This window comes from Melozone crissalis, unplaced genomic scaffold (assembly GCF_028551555.1).
Source record: "Melozone crissalis strain CALT ecotype California unplaced genomic scaffold, PUWL_Pcris_2 ptg000018l_1, whole genome shotgun sequence".
Classification (NCBI taxonomy): domain Eukaryota; kingdom Metazoa; phylum Chordata; class Aves; order Passeriformes; family Passerellidae; genus Melozone; species Melozone crissalis.
Window position 1 is genome coordinate 41,262,350 of NW_026535796.1, and position 15,994 is coordinate 41,278,343.

The window sequence follows — 15,994 nt, forward strand, 5'->3', positions numbered from 1 at the left end:
ACTGCAAGGGCCTCCTTGGAACTCAGGCAACCACAAAAGAAGAATAGCAAAACGTAAGCAAGAAAACAATCCTTATCACCATCACTGTCCCTTCTGCACTGGATTGGTACATTGCCCCCTGACTCCTCCTCTCTTTGCTTTTCAAACCATAGCTTTACTTTTACCACAGTTTAAAGGTATCATGTTAGGAAAGTCAATGCAAGAAGATGAAATCTTAGCTTGGCAAAAACCGAGTTACTTACTCTGCATATGAACTGAAAATATTCATAAGCTAAACAGGTCTGAAAGAGAACAGCAGCTGAATGAATTAAAACTGTTAAAACATCTTGGTGTCCTTAACAAAGTCCAATGATATTTCTTCACAGAAATCAATGAGAAGGAGACAAATTTTAACAACTTTAATTTTAAATTTTGAACCATGTGTTGGAACAGCTAAATGTGAATCAAGAGCTGCTGAAAAACAACAAGTAATACACACATTGGCTCTTCTTTGAGATCCACTGATCTATGAGCAATGCACATGCAATGTTCAGCCACTGGACAGCATTCAAACTGGTTTGTATTATTTCAGACAGGCAGAAAAAGTATATTAGAAAATGCACTAATTTACTTAAGTTACAGTGAAGCCTGTGACTGAGCCAAAAGCCAACCCTGTCCTGGCTGCCAGGCCTGTGTCTGATTCAAGAGTCTTCAGTCTCTTGCACAGGAGAGTATTCCTTGATCTGTAAACTCCCTGTACAACCCCATCCTAGGGAATGCATGGAAGACACCAAGATTTGAACACATTTCAATTGTTCCCAGCTCATCTACATACTCCTGGCACTCTGCTCGTATTTCAGAACTATCCGGGCAGCACGCGTCAAAAACTCCTCATAGTCACACTATACATTTCCAGCACAGCAGGAAAAAGCCATCTCTCAGGTTTTTTGGGGATTGGCCTTGCAGAAATACCTCTGAGTTCCTGTAGCCATCCAACACCAACAGCAGCCATTTAAAATAAATAATTTAATTTCCTGAAGTGTTGGACAGGAAGAAAAAAATTTCACTTTCATAGACATACAATGAATGAGAAAAAGTTAACTTTTTAATAGTTTTCATTTTATCAAAAGGAGGTCAAATTTTACTGAAAGAGAACCTTCATCCCTGTTCTTATTGAAGGCTCTAACAATTATCCTCTCAAAGCCAAAGCAGCTGCTGAAAACAGCCCTGCACAGACATTACTGTTTCAAAGACCAAAAAATAGAAAACCAGAAACATTCTCCAGCACAAGCCTTTTACTATAGCACTTCTAGGCTGCTCCATTATGCCTGGATCAGCCCTAAACAACTGGCAATCTACTTCCAGTTAAAGGCAGAGGGAATTGGGAGAGTTCACATGGACCATGCACATTTTCAGAAACAAACATTTTGTGTTTCAGGTTTCACCACCAGAAGCAAGAGTGCTAAGAAGTCTATTCTGCCAGGGAGCTTTCACACTCACATATCAGTCAACATAAGAAAAGGTGACAACAGCACTAACAAGTAACAGGAAACTCAAATACTACACTTGGTCCTACAAAAACAAATTTCAAATTACACTACTGGATATATCCATATATCCCTGGGCCAAGCAGGTGTTCAGTGTACTTTCAATAGCACCATGGTTGCCTGCTTTAATTACTACCTACCACCTTTTTGATTCTTGGCCATCAATTGCTGTTATCAAGTTATGATATCTTCTAAGTGCCTGCTGTCACTAGCTATGGTACAACAAGGCAAGAATGAGACAGTGAAAGAAATCCATGTGGTGATGCAGGTTTGCCACCAAATTTGTGCCAACGTGAACAAATTCAATTTCCATTCCAAGTCTCTCAGGATTTCCATTTTAAAAAAATCTGAACACCAGTTCAGAATATCCAGTTCCCAAGGAATCCAACTACGGAGATTCCTCATAGCTTCAGAGGGAGCTGGATTAGGTCAAGATCTGCAAACATGATCTGTTCCCACCAAGGTCAAAGAAACTCAACACCTTAAAAAGTAGGAGCTTTTCTGAATCTCAGCCTAATTCATATGCAAGGATTACTGTTTCAGGAATAAGCACTTGCACAAAGAACTTGTACACAATCTAGTTCAGCTAAGGAACAAGATTTAGAGATCTTGATTTTACACATCAGGAAACAGCTTTGCACCAGAAGAAATCTTTGGTAGAGCTGTCTTAGAATAAATTACTCTGTTTCCAAAGTCTTGCCCAAGCTACGAACCCAGCATTTTAATTAAGGCCTCCTAATTGCAGTTAGTGTAATTTGGGGTAGGGGGCAGGGAAGAAACACGTTTTTCCACAGTCTGGTGCTACCAAAGTGACTTTAAAAACACACATTAGCTGTAGTAAATGCTCTAACCATGTTCTGTGATTTCAGAAACGTTTCCCTTTTGAAGAAACTTCCCAATATCTGTTTCTACAGAACTTTTTCACAATGACAAACAGGAGAAACTAGGAACCAGGGAAAACCAGGGAAGTTATTTGTTAACATATGAACAGACACAGCACATCAGAGTGAAAGTCTAACCTGCTCTGCCTCTGGCTGTTCTTTCTGTTCTAAGCCAAAGACACAAAAGAAACATCCCAAAATACTGTTTTTCTTCAGCGATTCTCTTGCAAGCCAAGCTACACTGTTTCATTACGACAGCAAAAGTACTAAAGGAAAACCTGCCAAAAAAGAAAGGGATTAAGCATTACACTTTAATAGATTATTCAAGACAAACTAGGGATCAAATCACAGCACAAAAATATTGTGCCAACCCCCACTCAAACAATAGCTATTGTGAGCCAAGATGCAGCACTTCACTAATCAGGAAACCACTGAACACAGTAGCACAAAAATGAGGAAAGACTTTTACCACAAGAGGTGGTGGTCAGCACAGCACACCTGGAAGTGATAGTCTGCTGCAATCAGAATTCTCTGCTATGCACTTGTGCTTATTTTACATGGAGAAAAAGACAGAACTCCCCAATGACCCTATGCCTTGCTCATTCAATCCTCACATTGTGGGCTCCACTCCTATTTGACTCAAATGAGCACTTACATCCCACCACCACAATTAAAACACAGCAGCTGACCAGCACCAATCAAGCAAAGTCTTCTCTACTCTCCAGAGCCTTCTCAGGGACACATGAGCTATACACTAAAGTTTCCTGTGGTTTGATTACAATACCCAGAAGCAATGACAACCAGTCAGATATTTAAAGTATCTAAGAGAGCCTTTAAATTACATTTAGACTAGACAATACCAAGATCCACTATTTTTACTGAAAAAGCAAGTTCTGATCCATAAGAACGCTCTACCCTGGGGTGCAATACTAGCTGAAAATGGGCAATCCATCACTAGTAAGCAACAAAAGTGATGAACATCAATGCCCTATAGCATATATAAAGAGTAAAGCTAGTCACATTGCACTAAAAAAGGAATCAGAAATGAAACTAGCTAGAGAGTTCTTGAAACTAAGCTAGCCCCAAACAAAAGTAATTTAGACTGGTGGATGCCTATGACCAAAGATTTTTTCAGTCTACTGAATTATTGAAAAAAAAACCCCAAAAAACCAGAAACCAAAATTTGAAGCACACATCCTCCCAGATGCTGCAAACTGAGGGCCTAAAATAGCATTAGAAATAGAAAGGAAAAACAAAACAGAGTTTCAACCCCCTATCTAGCAGCAAACTGGTACTTCGCATTTAAAGTGCATTAAAATTTTGGTTCAGGAAAAACATCAAAAAAAGATCTACTCTTTTCAAAATTCACTTCAAGCTGGACAATGTCCCTGGACTTTGACCTATTTCTTGAGGCAGAAGGAAAGGTTACACCAAAACATCAAGCCACAAAGTCAAAAAATATAACCCCATCCAGTTCATTTGCAAATAGCTCTTTCCTCCTCCTATAGCCCCAGCTCCCACTTGCAGTTCACACAACCAGCAACAACCAAAGGTGTAGCACAAACTATTTTTCTCCACAGATTAAACAAGCTTTATAAGGTTCTGAAAAATAAAACTTCTACCAAGGGACAAAGGGTGCTGTTCAATTCTATCATCACATCCTTTTTCCCCAGCACACAGTGCTCCAACCCAATATGCAGCAATAATGCTTCCCTTTTACTCTTGTGCTTTCCCCTTTTCTACTAGATACAGTGCAGAGGTCAGCAACTACAATGGTGGGGGGATTTTTATATCATTAATCTTTCATCAAAATAGTAGTCTTGCTTATTTCTTTTTCCCTTTCCTCCCTCTTACACACAGTTTTACAGGAGTTTTCTTTCAAGGCTTGAAAACTACCAGATTGACAGCTCCAGTGAATTAAGCTCCCTCTTTGTCAACAAAACAAGAGCAGCACCACAGGCAACCTCAGAACAAGCTCCCTCTATCCTTCTCTTCCCACCCTTCCAACTAGCAAGTGTATCTGAATGCTGAGCTTCACACACAGCTCTGTCATGCCAGGGTGCCTTGTACAGAGCCTCTGATAACACAGCTTACCCAGCCTATCTCAAAGGACACTTATGCTAAAGCTACACATGCTGGAAACATCATGACTCAACACATTATCAGCATATACCTGTTCCAGACAGCACACTAACTCTAAAACCATGAGGCTGGGCTGAGGGCATGCACATCTGTGCTTAAAGACTGGCTGGCAAAGAAAATTCCATTTTAGGTAACAGGGTGAAAGAATGCAGAGTTGAAGCAACTCTTAAAGTCATACTTGAGACCAGAGAAAGGCAATTTTAACTGAAAAAATCAATAGGAAGGCCAGAAAAACTTGATGCTCTCAATATAAGATCAAAGTCAGGTGCAGATTTTATTAAAAAATGAATTGCACATTTGGCATAAATGCTAGAAAAGACAGGGCTTCTGTTACTATTGCAGTACTAATACAGTGCTTCACTTTCTGAGAGTGCCCCTCTGCTATGTTAGCATTTAACCTCATCAGGCAGCAAACGAGGATTCAGACACTCTCTTCAGTTACAAGGGGCTTTTAGGTTCCACAAACCCCTCCACTGTTGGTTTCAAGTCACAGATTACCATGCACTAGATTAAGTTAGAAGATGGATTCTAAACTCAACCAAATCTTAGTTCCTCCTCCCTCTTCTAGAAGCTTTTTTATTTTTAGCAGGAAAGGGTTTTCTTTTTGGGGAAGAACTTTTGACATCTGAACTTTGCAAGACAACTCGACTGAATTTTTTTTTAATTAGTTAAGAGCCAGGTTGTTTTTGTAAAGTGAATACCAACATATGCACTTAAAAATAAGTAACACATACTCCTTTGCAGGCTTGAAAAACAAACACACAAAACCAAAACCCAAAATAAAACCAAAAAATCAACATCACAGAAAATTCAACTTTCTATTTGCTTCTGTTTCTACTCACAGCCAAACTAGAGAGCTGCCAACAAATGCCAATAGCCTCTCTATGTTCCTGTGATGGCAGATATGAAAGTGAGTTCAAAAATGCATTAAAAGGTTCACGTGGAGCAGATCCATCTGTGGCAACTGAACGTGGTACCATGGACACAACTACTGCCACCAAAGTCTCTAGAAGTGACTGACAGAAGAGGGTCTGCCAAGGGGAAGGTGAACACATTTGCTCTGTGCCTCACACTTGCCCTAGGCATCTGCTGTAACTATCCCTTCAGGTGCTGGCTGGCTGAGTCCAGGTCTGTTTGGCCGTCCTCACACTCTCCAGCTGGCCTGTCACCCCAAACAGCTCCAAGCAATTACAGCCTCTGCTACAAAGCAAAACACATCAATGAACTTGAACGCCATTACCACTGCCACCCTCTCATCCTTCAAACTGCAGCAAGGAGACCCCATTCCATCTGCACTGGTACCACACTCCAGGGACAGCAGGCACAGGGGGCTGGATCCTCAGCCTGTAAATTCCCCAAAACTGAGATGAGATTTTGTAATCAAAGGAACAGCATGTTCCTGAACAAAGCGGCATCCACACGCAGCTGCACAACACGCAGAGCTACAGAACAACAGGGTTCTGTGTTAAGTTCATCTCTGTGGACTGTATTTTAACTACCAGGAAATAACCAAGTTTCTCCTTGAAACATACATACCCTATTGGCTTTAAGTGGTCCCTGCTGGACTCACTAACACATACTATATTGCTGAAGTAGGCAGCGTTTCCCAGCCCACCGGTACAAATGATGACAGTTCTCTTTTTAGGGAAAGCACGGTGACAAGGTAAGGAATAAGCCTAGTCATCCCACCATTTTTTTAACCAAATGACAAAAGTCATTTCAGAATGGCAGGGAGAAAGGACTGCAGCACTGTGGCTGCCAGCAGGTTAGGTGTGGCATTCTGTAAGTGAACCTTTATGGTATCATTTCCTTCCAGCACCATTAATCACCCCAGACATCACTTGTTCTATCAGCTATTAACCAGTTGCCCCAACCCCAACATGAAGATAACTTTATCAAGGTTAGGCAGCAAGAGTCATTACCAAGCCCTACAACACACAGTGCCAAAGGCCTGCTTTCCAGAGAATCCTCTGAACTATTTCTTCCTGCTGTAACAAAGCACATTGCAATATTACATGTATTTATCCATACCTAACACCAGGGAGAAAATGACAGAAAATACAAAGAATCACCAGCATGTTAAAACACAGATTTCAGAAAAGGACATCTATGTTGCTTATGGCCAAAACATTCAACTCAAACCAGGTCTCTTGAAACACTGATTTTTAGCTCATTACTACTCTCTGAGGAGACACACTCAGTATCCATGAATGTTTGTGGTGTAGTCTGATGAGACAACCATGGGGCTTCAGAACAAAAGGCAGGAGCATCATGACTTCACAGCTCAAGATTTAGTATTCTGTATTTTGCTACAGACATGTCTCATTCACTTTTTTTTCCTCCTTTGCCAGTGGCACTATGGAGAATTCAGTTTCAGGAGGCAGTGCCCCAGGACCCAGACCAGACATGCAGAGCCAGTGTGTAACAGAGGGAAAGAACCAAAGATGCCTCTTTGACAAGAGGGAAGAAAAGTCTGTGAGGGATATGATGAAGAGCAAAAATAAGCCTGTTTCTAAGGAGGAAGGACCAACTTCAAATTTTTCCAAGCAAGGAAAATTGACTCAGCAATATGAGACAAGACATATTACAAATCTTCACTAACTGGCATCAGAGGGGAGAAGATTAAACAGCTCAATGAGAACTGAACCTGCTTCCAAGTCCTGTGCCTGACTTGGCAAATTACTTTCCTAGAAGTGCCATTAGATGTGGAAACATTATTTTCTCCACTCTACAGATCAGAGCAACCTCTCAGTTTGCGTACACCCTGCTGCCTGCATAGGTAGTACCCTGACTGGGGAAAAGAGCAAACTTGTGCTTTGGTTCCCAATTCACAGGAATTATTTTCCACGAGTGACAATCACACCCCAGTCAAATTAGTCCAAGCACTGAAGCTGGGAGGAAAGAACTACAAGTAGAAACATTCTGCTAGGACATAAAGGGCACCTCCTTCAGTGAAACTCAGTCATTTTGAAAGCCATTCCTAAAGAGCAATGGTTGTCCTCCAAACAGGATTTCTCACTGCAGACAGACAGAATACTAACTAGCATTTCTGTAGTATTTGGACAGTATGGAAGTATCAGCAGCTTCTGCCTGGATCATATAAAGCACATAACTCCTTCTGAGCAGAGTTAAATTCCATCAGCACAAAACAAGCCATTGTTTCAAGGACTGAACACTGAACCCAAAAATGAGAAAACGGAAGATAATCAAACAAGAGAGGGTTTGTTATACAACACAGATGTGACCAGCCCAGGTGCTTATTTTATCTATTATCACACTTATTTCACTGTGTTTCACACACACTTCTTCCTCCTTTCTTTGGAACACATTCAAGAAAAATCATCTCACCAAAAAGCGTCAGCTGTTGAGATGAATAGCACTTTATCTGGTCAGTATCAGGAGATATGCTATCAATTCCCAGGTGCAGCACATGAAGGCAGAGGAAATATCTTCTGTCATCTCTGACACCCTACTCACACTAAGCCTCTATATTCAAGAGATCTGCACACATTTAGACCAAGTGTTTAGACTTCCCAAATCATGCCTCCCAGAAAAATAAAGGGACTTGAAGCTACTTAATGCACACTCAGAATGGTTTCTAAGGTACCTTCTGCACTATTAGAGATTGAACCAAACCAGGACAGCACTGACCTCAGGAGAAGTCAACATCTCTGCTCTGAAACAGCATCTGTATCATTCCCAGTATATTTATCCAAGGTGGTTGCAGAGGTCTCAAGAAAAAAATTCCCCTGCCTACCTGCACAACTATACTGTCTTTTTCACTTACCTATCATCCCTCCTGGGCACAGTGGAAGGCCACTACTTTTCTTCTACCTACAACAGAACTGGAGAATATGCTTGGCAGAAGAGGGGGAAACGTGTTTTTTTCTTTCCTACATCAACTTTTTACAGTCAAGATGATCTCCAGCCTTTTCTTTATGCTGAACAACACAGTACAATACACTATTTACAAAACCTCCAATTCTTCTCACTTTAGGGCATTAGGATTCTGCTCTCTTTAGGGCACTTCCCAGCTGATTGCCCTTTTCTCTGAAATGCCATGCCCTGGACCAATGGCAGTAGGTGAGGCTGCTGCAGAAGCAGCGTTATCAGGGCTGTGCAGAATGGACACATTACTTCATGTGCCTTGCAGGCTCTGTTCCAACTCATGCACCCCAAGATGACATTTGCTTGGGTTTTCAGGGCTTTTTTTTTGGCAACACTGTCAATTTGTATTCAGCCTGTGATTTGCAAAAGAATGCAGATCTTTCTCAGGAAAGCTGCCACCTGACCAGGCTTATTATTGTTCCTGGCTGCATATCAGTTCCAACAGGTTGTGGTGAAAGGATGTGCCATAAGGAACACACAAACTTCCTGAACCTGAGGTAAATGATTGCTAGACCACAAAAGTGAGTTGCTATGAAAGGGTGATTGTTACAGCCACTTGTGTTGTCCAGCAGCTGCGCTGTGTTCCCATGAAATGGTTCTGCAAGCATAACACCGTAAGCTTTGTGTGAGAAGAATGCCTGACAGTAGGTGCTCTCAGAGATTAAGAAAATGCACACATATCCAGCTCTTCTGGAATGTGAAGTCTCTATGCATTACAAGAAGAAGGAGCAGGAACCCAGAAATGGAGTGAGCTTCTCCTTCAAGAAATACACCCTTCTTTGCTACCACATTCAACACTTTCTCATGGCTTAGTATAATTTCTACCATTAGCCCAGTTGTCTTTGTTAAGAATTGATGTCAAAGAAACTTACCCACCCATCTAGCCCCCAGTTACTTCTCATGATATAGAATTTCAGACTAACACAACCAACAATGGGAGCTATTGATCAACACACGTACGTTTTATTTTTATGGATTTTAAGGTTGTAAAAGCTAACTGGCACAAGCCAGATATTCAACAAAAGTAGTATTTAGGGTTTTTTGTGGGGAATTGGGGTTAAAGAAAATCCTCTGAGTTCTTCCTGGAAAAATATGTAATATACTTCCTGCCTGCTATATAAAGAAACAGATTAATTTAATACCCTCAAACCAGCATTATTCTTAAATCTGTCTTAAAATTCATGTTTAGGTTCTTGTGCCATGGCACACAAGGGACCACAAATAAAGTTTAGAAGAGAAAAAGACAACCATACAGATCTACAGCACTGACAACAGTGCTTACCATAGATTACTAGATAGTGTGATTTCTCATGTGCTAGAATAAGACTTAACTACATCACAAAAACTAAATGAACAGAAGCTGAAGAATCAATTTAGCCTACAGAAAAGGAAAAAGGACCCAAACAAGTTCAAGCCACACAGAAATTTAAATCAGGCATACTAATATTTTGGCAGGAAAAAAAAATCATTGGTTGCTATGTTCAGCAGATTGACCTGGTATCAGCCTCAAAATAGCTTCATCATAACTCAATGAAACAAGCCCAACAAAGCGATACACCACAGTGACCTGTCAAAACCAAACTGTCTTCAGCACCCTGACAGATGCTCTGTTAGAGCTACATACCCAAAATTCTGTGCTAAATCCCAGGCCTGCTGAACTGATGCAGGCCACAATTCAAGAACATGGCCTCAAGTCTCAAGAGTCTTCACCAGTGTAGAGCACCTGGAAATCCAAACTGGACACAAACAACTCAGTTTCCTGTGTCAGGGGATGATCAGTTTGCCATGGATGATCTCACAAGGAGGGAAGATGACAATTTGGCTTGCTCACTAAAAACCAAGACAACTGGCCTTAACTAGAAGGCATAACTCAATCAGCCTGCTTCCACTGCCTTCTGTGGGCAGAATTTGAGTTTCTCAGCATGTTTTATGAAAAAATCAACAACAGCAACAAAATCCACAGCAGAGTAAAATCCTACCATAAATAACCTGGTCATTAGAGTGTACAAGCACAGTTCTTCTGTCAGTCAAATTGTGGGATTTATTACGACACGAATTACATCTTCAGGCAACTCTTCAACGCCTTTTCTATTTGTTTTCTACATGCCATTAAAAGAAAATTCTGACTTTTTATGTATATAGATACATAGAAAAGCTACCGCATTACCATGCAAACTTACAAGCTGCACTGGTGAATGCTTTTGTCCAAAGTAACTGAGAAGTAGCTTATAATTTGGAATTGGGTGACTTTAAATTGTCTCCTCTTGGATGAAGAGTATTTCACTTCACATCACTATAACTTATTCATATTGCTGTGACCTTACTGCCTTATATCTCCAGAGCTCCCAGAAGAGCCCAGAGTAACAGCTGACAAGCAGAACAACTACCAAGGAAATGGAGGCTTTTACAGAGCAAAGAAACATTTGTAAATGGCTGCACCTCACTAATCTTAACTGGTGCCAAACACACACACAACTCATTTTCTGAGTAAATATATGCACTTTTACACACATATATGCCACTTCTCATATGGCACAAACGGGAGTCTTTCCATTCACAATGTCCACAGAGACCCAGCAGCAGGCATATTTTACAAATTGGTGACATGGGCATCCAAGAGTCCTTACCACCATCTGACACTCACACAGCAGCTCTCCCATCCCTATAATGGAATGTGGCATCTCCCTTCCCCTAACCTCATATTAGTGTTCATGCATCTGCACAGTGACAGCCATTCCAAGGTCAATGTGATGAGCATGGAACTGATTGGATTGAGAGCCTTTGCCAACTGCATAACCATTAAACCCAGCTTGAAACAGAAGATGAGACTAAGCAGCTAGAGAAAGGAGGAACTGTTCCTTTCAGCAGCAGCACAGAAACATGACAACATCACAACTACACACTTATATTACAGGCTCTTAAATTCTCTGTTAGGAATGCCTAGAAACCTTGCTTTACTTTTCAGCAGGCATAGATACTCCATATTTTGACAACAGACAGCAACCTAAAGTCCCAGACTGTGCCATCTTAGAGGAGCAGAACATAAAGGTTCAGAAGAAAGTCCATTTGAGATGCACCAACCAGACATATGCATGCTGCAGTCCCACAAGGCCCCTACACTCAGGGAACAGCAGCATGTATGCTGGAATGCACACAATTCCAAGTGCAACACAAAGCATGGTGTTCTAGCAGCTTTACTAAAAGCACAGGACAACTTGGCAATAGTAATAAATTGCCTGACAGTATATGAAACATGTACCAAGTGCCCTGTTCCACACAAAACAGCTCAACCCTGTATCACAACTCAAACAGGAATGCCTTCAGATCAGAAAGACTGAGACAGAAACTCTCTTCTCACCACTGAAACTGTACTGATGCATGGAATGGAACATAAAAGTCTTGCTCCAATGTCAGCTTACAAAGCAGCTTATATAGAAAAGAACTGCTGGGAAAAACCAAAAACCACCCCAGGAAACAGACCAGAACTGAGGACACACCTCATCCCAAAAGAATGCCTTTGCCATAGTAAGGAGAATGACTAACCTGGCACTGGGGAGCAAAGTCACATCCCTCTCTATACACAGTGTCAGGTTCAGACAGAGGATCAGAGTGAGCTTAGCACATCTTCAGGTTTGGTATGCCTTGAGAGACATCAGCTACAGGCTTGAAACCAGGCTTCCTGGGTGACAGGCCTAGTATTCTATTCTCCAGGTCAACAGCTCTTAAGGCACTATTCAGAAATCACTCATTCTCTGCAACAGGCCTGTGAAAACACACTGCCTTTTTGGTCATCACTGCTCAGAACCCCCAAGGAGATGTAGAAGCATTAAGGTCTGCGCTAGGGTGTAACTCAACAATTTGGGATCACTGGTCTGGGCCACAAATGTGAAGGCAGATACAACCACAGGCACTACCTTTATCTCTACAAAGAATACAGCTCAAGTAGGCTACACACCTAGTCTGTCACAGTGAGGACCAAACATCCAGGTGAACTCAAAGGCCTTTGGTAAGAGGAAGATTCCCTTGTGGATAAAAAGATTATGCAAAAGTTCCAAGACACTGTGTTCATGCAGAACAGCTCTCCTGTCAGTTATACAGAAAGTTTCAAGATGGATACAAACACGAGGAAAGTATTTAAGGCTCCTGCCCAGTATTTGTGGAGCAGAAAGCTGAAGCCATGACCGCCTACACCCCAAAGCTACACCTTCGCTTCTGGTCCACTCACCCTGGCTAGAATCTCATTTCAGCTCAGGCAATCTAACCTAAAACCTGGAGCCACGCTCAAGAAAGCGGTCTAGCACTTAGAGCCTGTCTCTCACACAATGCTTTGAACAGATTTTAAAGTGTCTGTCCATGCCTCTTTAGGATGTCAGTGCTTTGCACAAGAAGTGGCTAACTGTAAAGAAATAAAGATTCTCCTTATCCTAATAATTCCCCTGATTAAACCCAGCATGCTTCATGAGTTCATTAGGAGGCTCCTCTTACTTTCCTGGACTATATAACTGCTTCATTACAAACTCGTACAAACAAATCTGAACTTCGTAGTCATCCAGAAAGTATATCCCTAGGCAACAGGCAAATAAATTCCAAGTAGCAGTCACCATAAAGCACATAGAGTAGACAGACAGATACACAGTCCACTCTAACACATGAATCACTGTACAGGAATGAGAATACTTGTCTTGTTTTTTACCATCCACAAGATTTCTAGTAAGATATACGTTAAGCTTTGCATGACTTATTCTATGGCAAAAAAAGCTTACAAGCACACAAGTTATCAAGTAGATATTATCCATAAAATACTTGAAATCTTTGCCTAAATGAATGCAACTTCCCTTTGGTGTCAAGAGAAGTTGCTAGGAATGAAAACAGAGCATCCAAGATATCAGCAGAATGTGCTCCAATGAATGTACTGATACTTAAACCAAACATTTATCTCTGCTTGTACAGAAATGCCAGTAATGCTTTTAAAGTTATCAAAGCATGTATGAACAGCCATCTCTATCCAGTGTCTGTACATGCTATTCAAATTGAGCTTAGCCTGTACAGGATGAGGTAGCCTAATTTGCACCAAAAAATTAGTAAAGTGTAGCAAGAGAGACACTTTGGGGTCAATTTTCACAGCAGCATGATGACCCAAAACTATTAATAAGTTTGTACAGTACACAAAGAAATTGTAGACCCACATTATGTAACACAAGTGTAAGGAACTTCTAAGGTAGAGAGAAAGGAAGCAAAGCACTTAGTCAAAAAGAGAAACAAGGACAATGGAGGAGAAAAAGTCTCTTTTGGAGATTGCTAAATATAACAATGTACAGACAATAATATCAAGAAGTTTTTAATGGATTTTCTGAGATTCACTACAGTTCCCAGGCATGAAAAACAGCCTATATCATACCTCAAGGCTCTAAAAAACTTTTTGTATGCCTAATAGAGGTAAAAGTGTATTTTTGAGCACCACAAAAAAAACTAACCTAAAATCTCATACAAGGGCAAAATTTAGCATTATTCGTAGACAGGAATTTTGCTTGCAGAACCACATAAAATTAAACATTAAACCAAAACTTGTGGCCCTTTCTATACTTTAAAAAAGTCTAGTACATTTTGCTGAAGTTTGACAGAGGGAATACAGAATGCCAAGTACAAAAACTGATGTAAAACTTTGTCGCTTTCTTGAAACAGTTTTCTGTTCTGCCTCCTTCATCTTTACAGAAAGAAGCAAGTGCTGTCAACAGAAATTTCACAGGACCTGGTGTTTTTAGCATGACATGCTTTAAATAAAGTGTATTTGAAGTCTCATCCAACATATTCTGTAAAGTTTGCAGCATATTTTTCAATTATCAAAACTGATTTAGTCTCTTTGTTATAAACGTAGTGTTAGAATGATGTAATAAAAAGCTAGTATTCAGTACCCATAGCTGTAATGCATGTGTCACAAGACCTTGGACCCACACATGGAGTTTAAACTCACAATTAAATAATAAAATTGTGTAATAAGCTGCAAAAATTATCCTCTAAGCTATTCAGATAAAGTCTAATTACAGCTTATCAAACTAACCTTTACCTCTGGGACAGCACGAAACAGATGTGTAACTCAGACAGTTATACCATCTTCAGATGTCTCATACACATCCCAAATGAATACAAGCTTACTCAGGGCTTTGCAGACCCTAATTCTACGTGCTTTCACATAACTTGAAGGGAAGTTCCTCCCAAACGTTTGACTCTTTCTAATAATAACTCGTCTTTGGAAGAGGGTCCGCAAAGATCCCAAATTACCCTATTTCAACGGGAATGCCAGAGACCTCTGTGGAAGCAGAGGGCAGGAACGCACCCAGGCGGGCAGCAAGGCGGTGCTGTGCCGGGCCCTGGCACACCCACGGGGACGCCGCACCATGCCGGATAGTGTTTCCCTGGAGCGGCCGGCAGCGCCCAGGTGAGCGGGAAGCCGGAGCGCTCAGCTCGGCCCGGCGGCAGCGGGGCGGGGTGCCCGGGGCGCTGCGAGCGCTGCGGCCCCGGCCCCGCTCCCGGCGGGCAGAGGCGGCTCCGCGGAGCCGCGCAGCGAGTGCGGTACGCCCGAGGGCGGCGCGGACCACGGCCGAGCACGGAGCGTCCCCAGCCCCATCCCGGGGCCGCCCCGGCGCTCCCCGCGGCGAGGGCCGCCTCCTTACCGGCACAGCTCGGCGAAGGCCTGGAAATTCAGCTTCCTGATCTTCTTCTCGCTCAGCCAGTATCCCACCCGCTTCCCCTTCAGGAAGGTCTGCATGGTGCCGCCCCGCGAGCAGGCGACCGGTCCGGGGCGGCGGGGCAGCGCGGCTGCCGCTCGCACTCGGCGCCTGCCAAACGACGGCTGGAAGAGAAGCGGAGAAAGGAGGATCAGCCGGTTCCCCGCGGCGGCCGCTGCTCCCCTCCCGCCCCGCTGAACCGCCGAGCCGCGCCGCGCCAGGGGCAGCCCCCGGCAGGCGGGCAGCCCCGACAGGCCCTTCCCCGCACCGGCGGGCAGCTCGCCGAGGCACAGAGAAGCCGCTCCCCGCACCAGCGCCGGAGCGCCCAGCCGAGCAGGCACGCCGCCGCTGCCGCCCGCCCCGCGGCACGCCCGCAGCGCCCGCCCGCACGGACCCCGCCGCCGAGTTCGCCGCCGCTGCCGCTGCTGCTGCTGCTGCGCGGCCGCGGTGCTGCTGCTGCTGCAGCCGCTCAGCTCCCCATTTGCCCGCTATTCACAGCCGCCTCCACTTCCTCCTCCTCCGGGCCGTCCCCTCCGCTCCGCTCCCACCCACCTCGCGGGGCGGCACCGGGACGCTCCCGCCCCGCCGCAGCACCGCGGGCCGCGCCCGCCCCCCGGACTCCGCTCCGCCGCCGCCAGGGGGCGCGCGCGCCGCCGCCTTAAAGAGACAGCGCCCCTTTCTGGGCCTGGCCGGCCGGGGCCCGGGGGCGTGGCCCGCAGATGCCCCAGGGATTTTGGTTTCCTAGGGAGGAACATTGTACGCAGTACTTACACCTCCTATGGGTGCTCCTGAAACTACTTGGTCAGTACATCTTTCACAGAAAAAATGTTCC

The 15,994-nt window shown here is 43.4% G+C and overlaps 1 protein-coding gene across 1 annotated transcript in view; it reads right to left on the reverse strand.

Moving 5' to 3' along the window:
* Nucleotides 1–15,579, reverse strand: part of ITPK1 (inositol-tetrakisphosphate 1-kinase) — a 136,054-nt gene extending 120,475 nt beyond the window's left edge. The window contains exons 1-2 of the mRNA XM_054275739.1: nucleotides 15,557–15,579; nucleotides 15,109–15,287 (exon numbers count right to left, since the gene is read on the reverse strand). Of these exons, the coding sequence (XP_054131714.1) occupies nucleotides 15,109–15,203 (95 nt within the window). The 5' untranslated portion in view covers nucleotides 15,204–15,287; nucleotides 15,557–15,579. The remainder of the gene's footprint in view (nucleotides 1–15,108; nucleotides 15,288–15,556) is intronic.
* Between the last annotated feature and the right edge of the window lie 415 nt (nucleotides 15,580–15,994).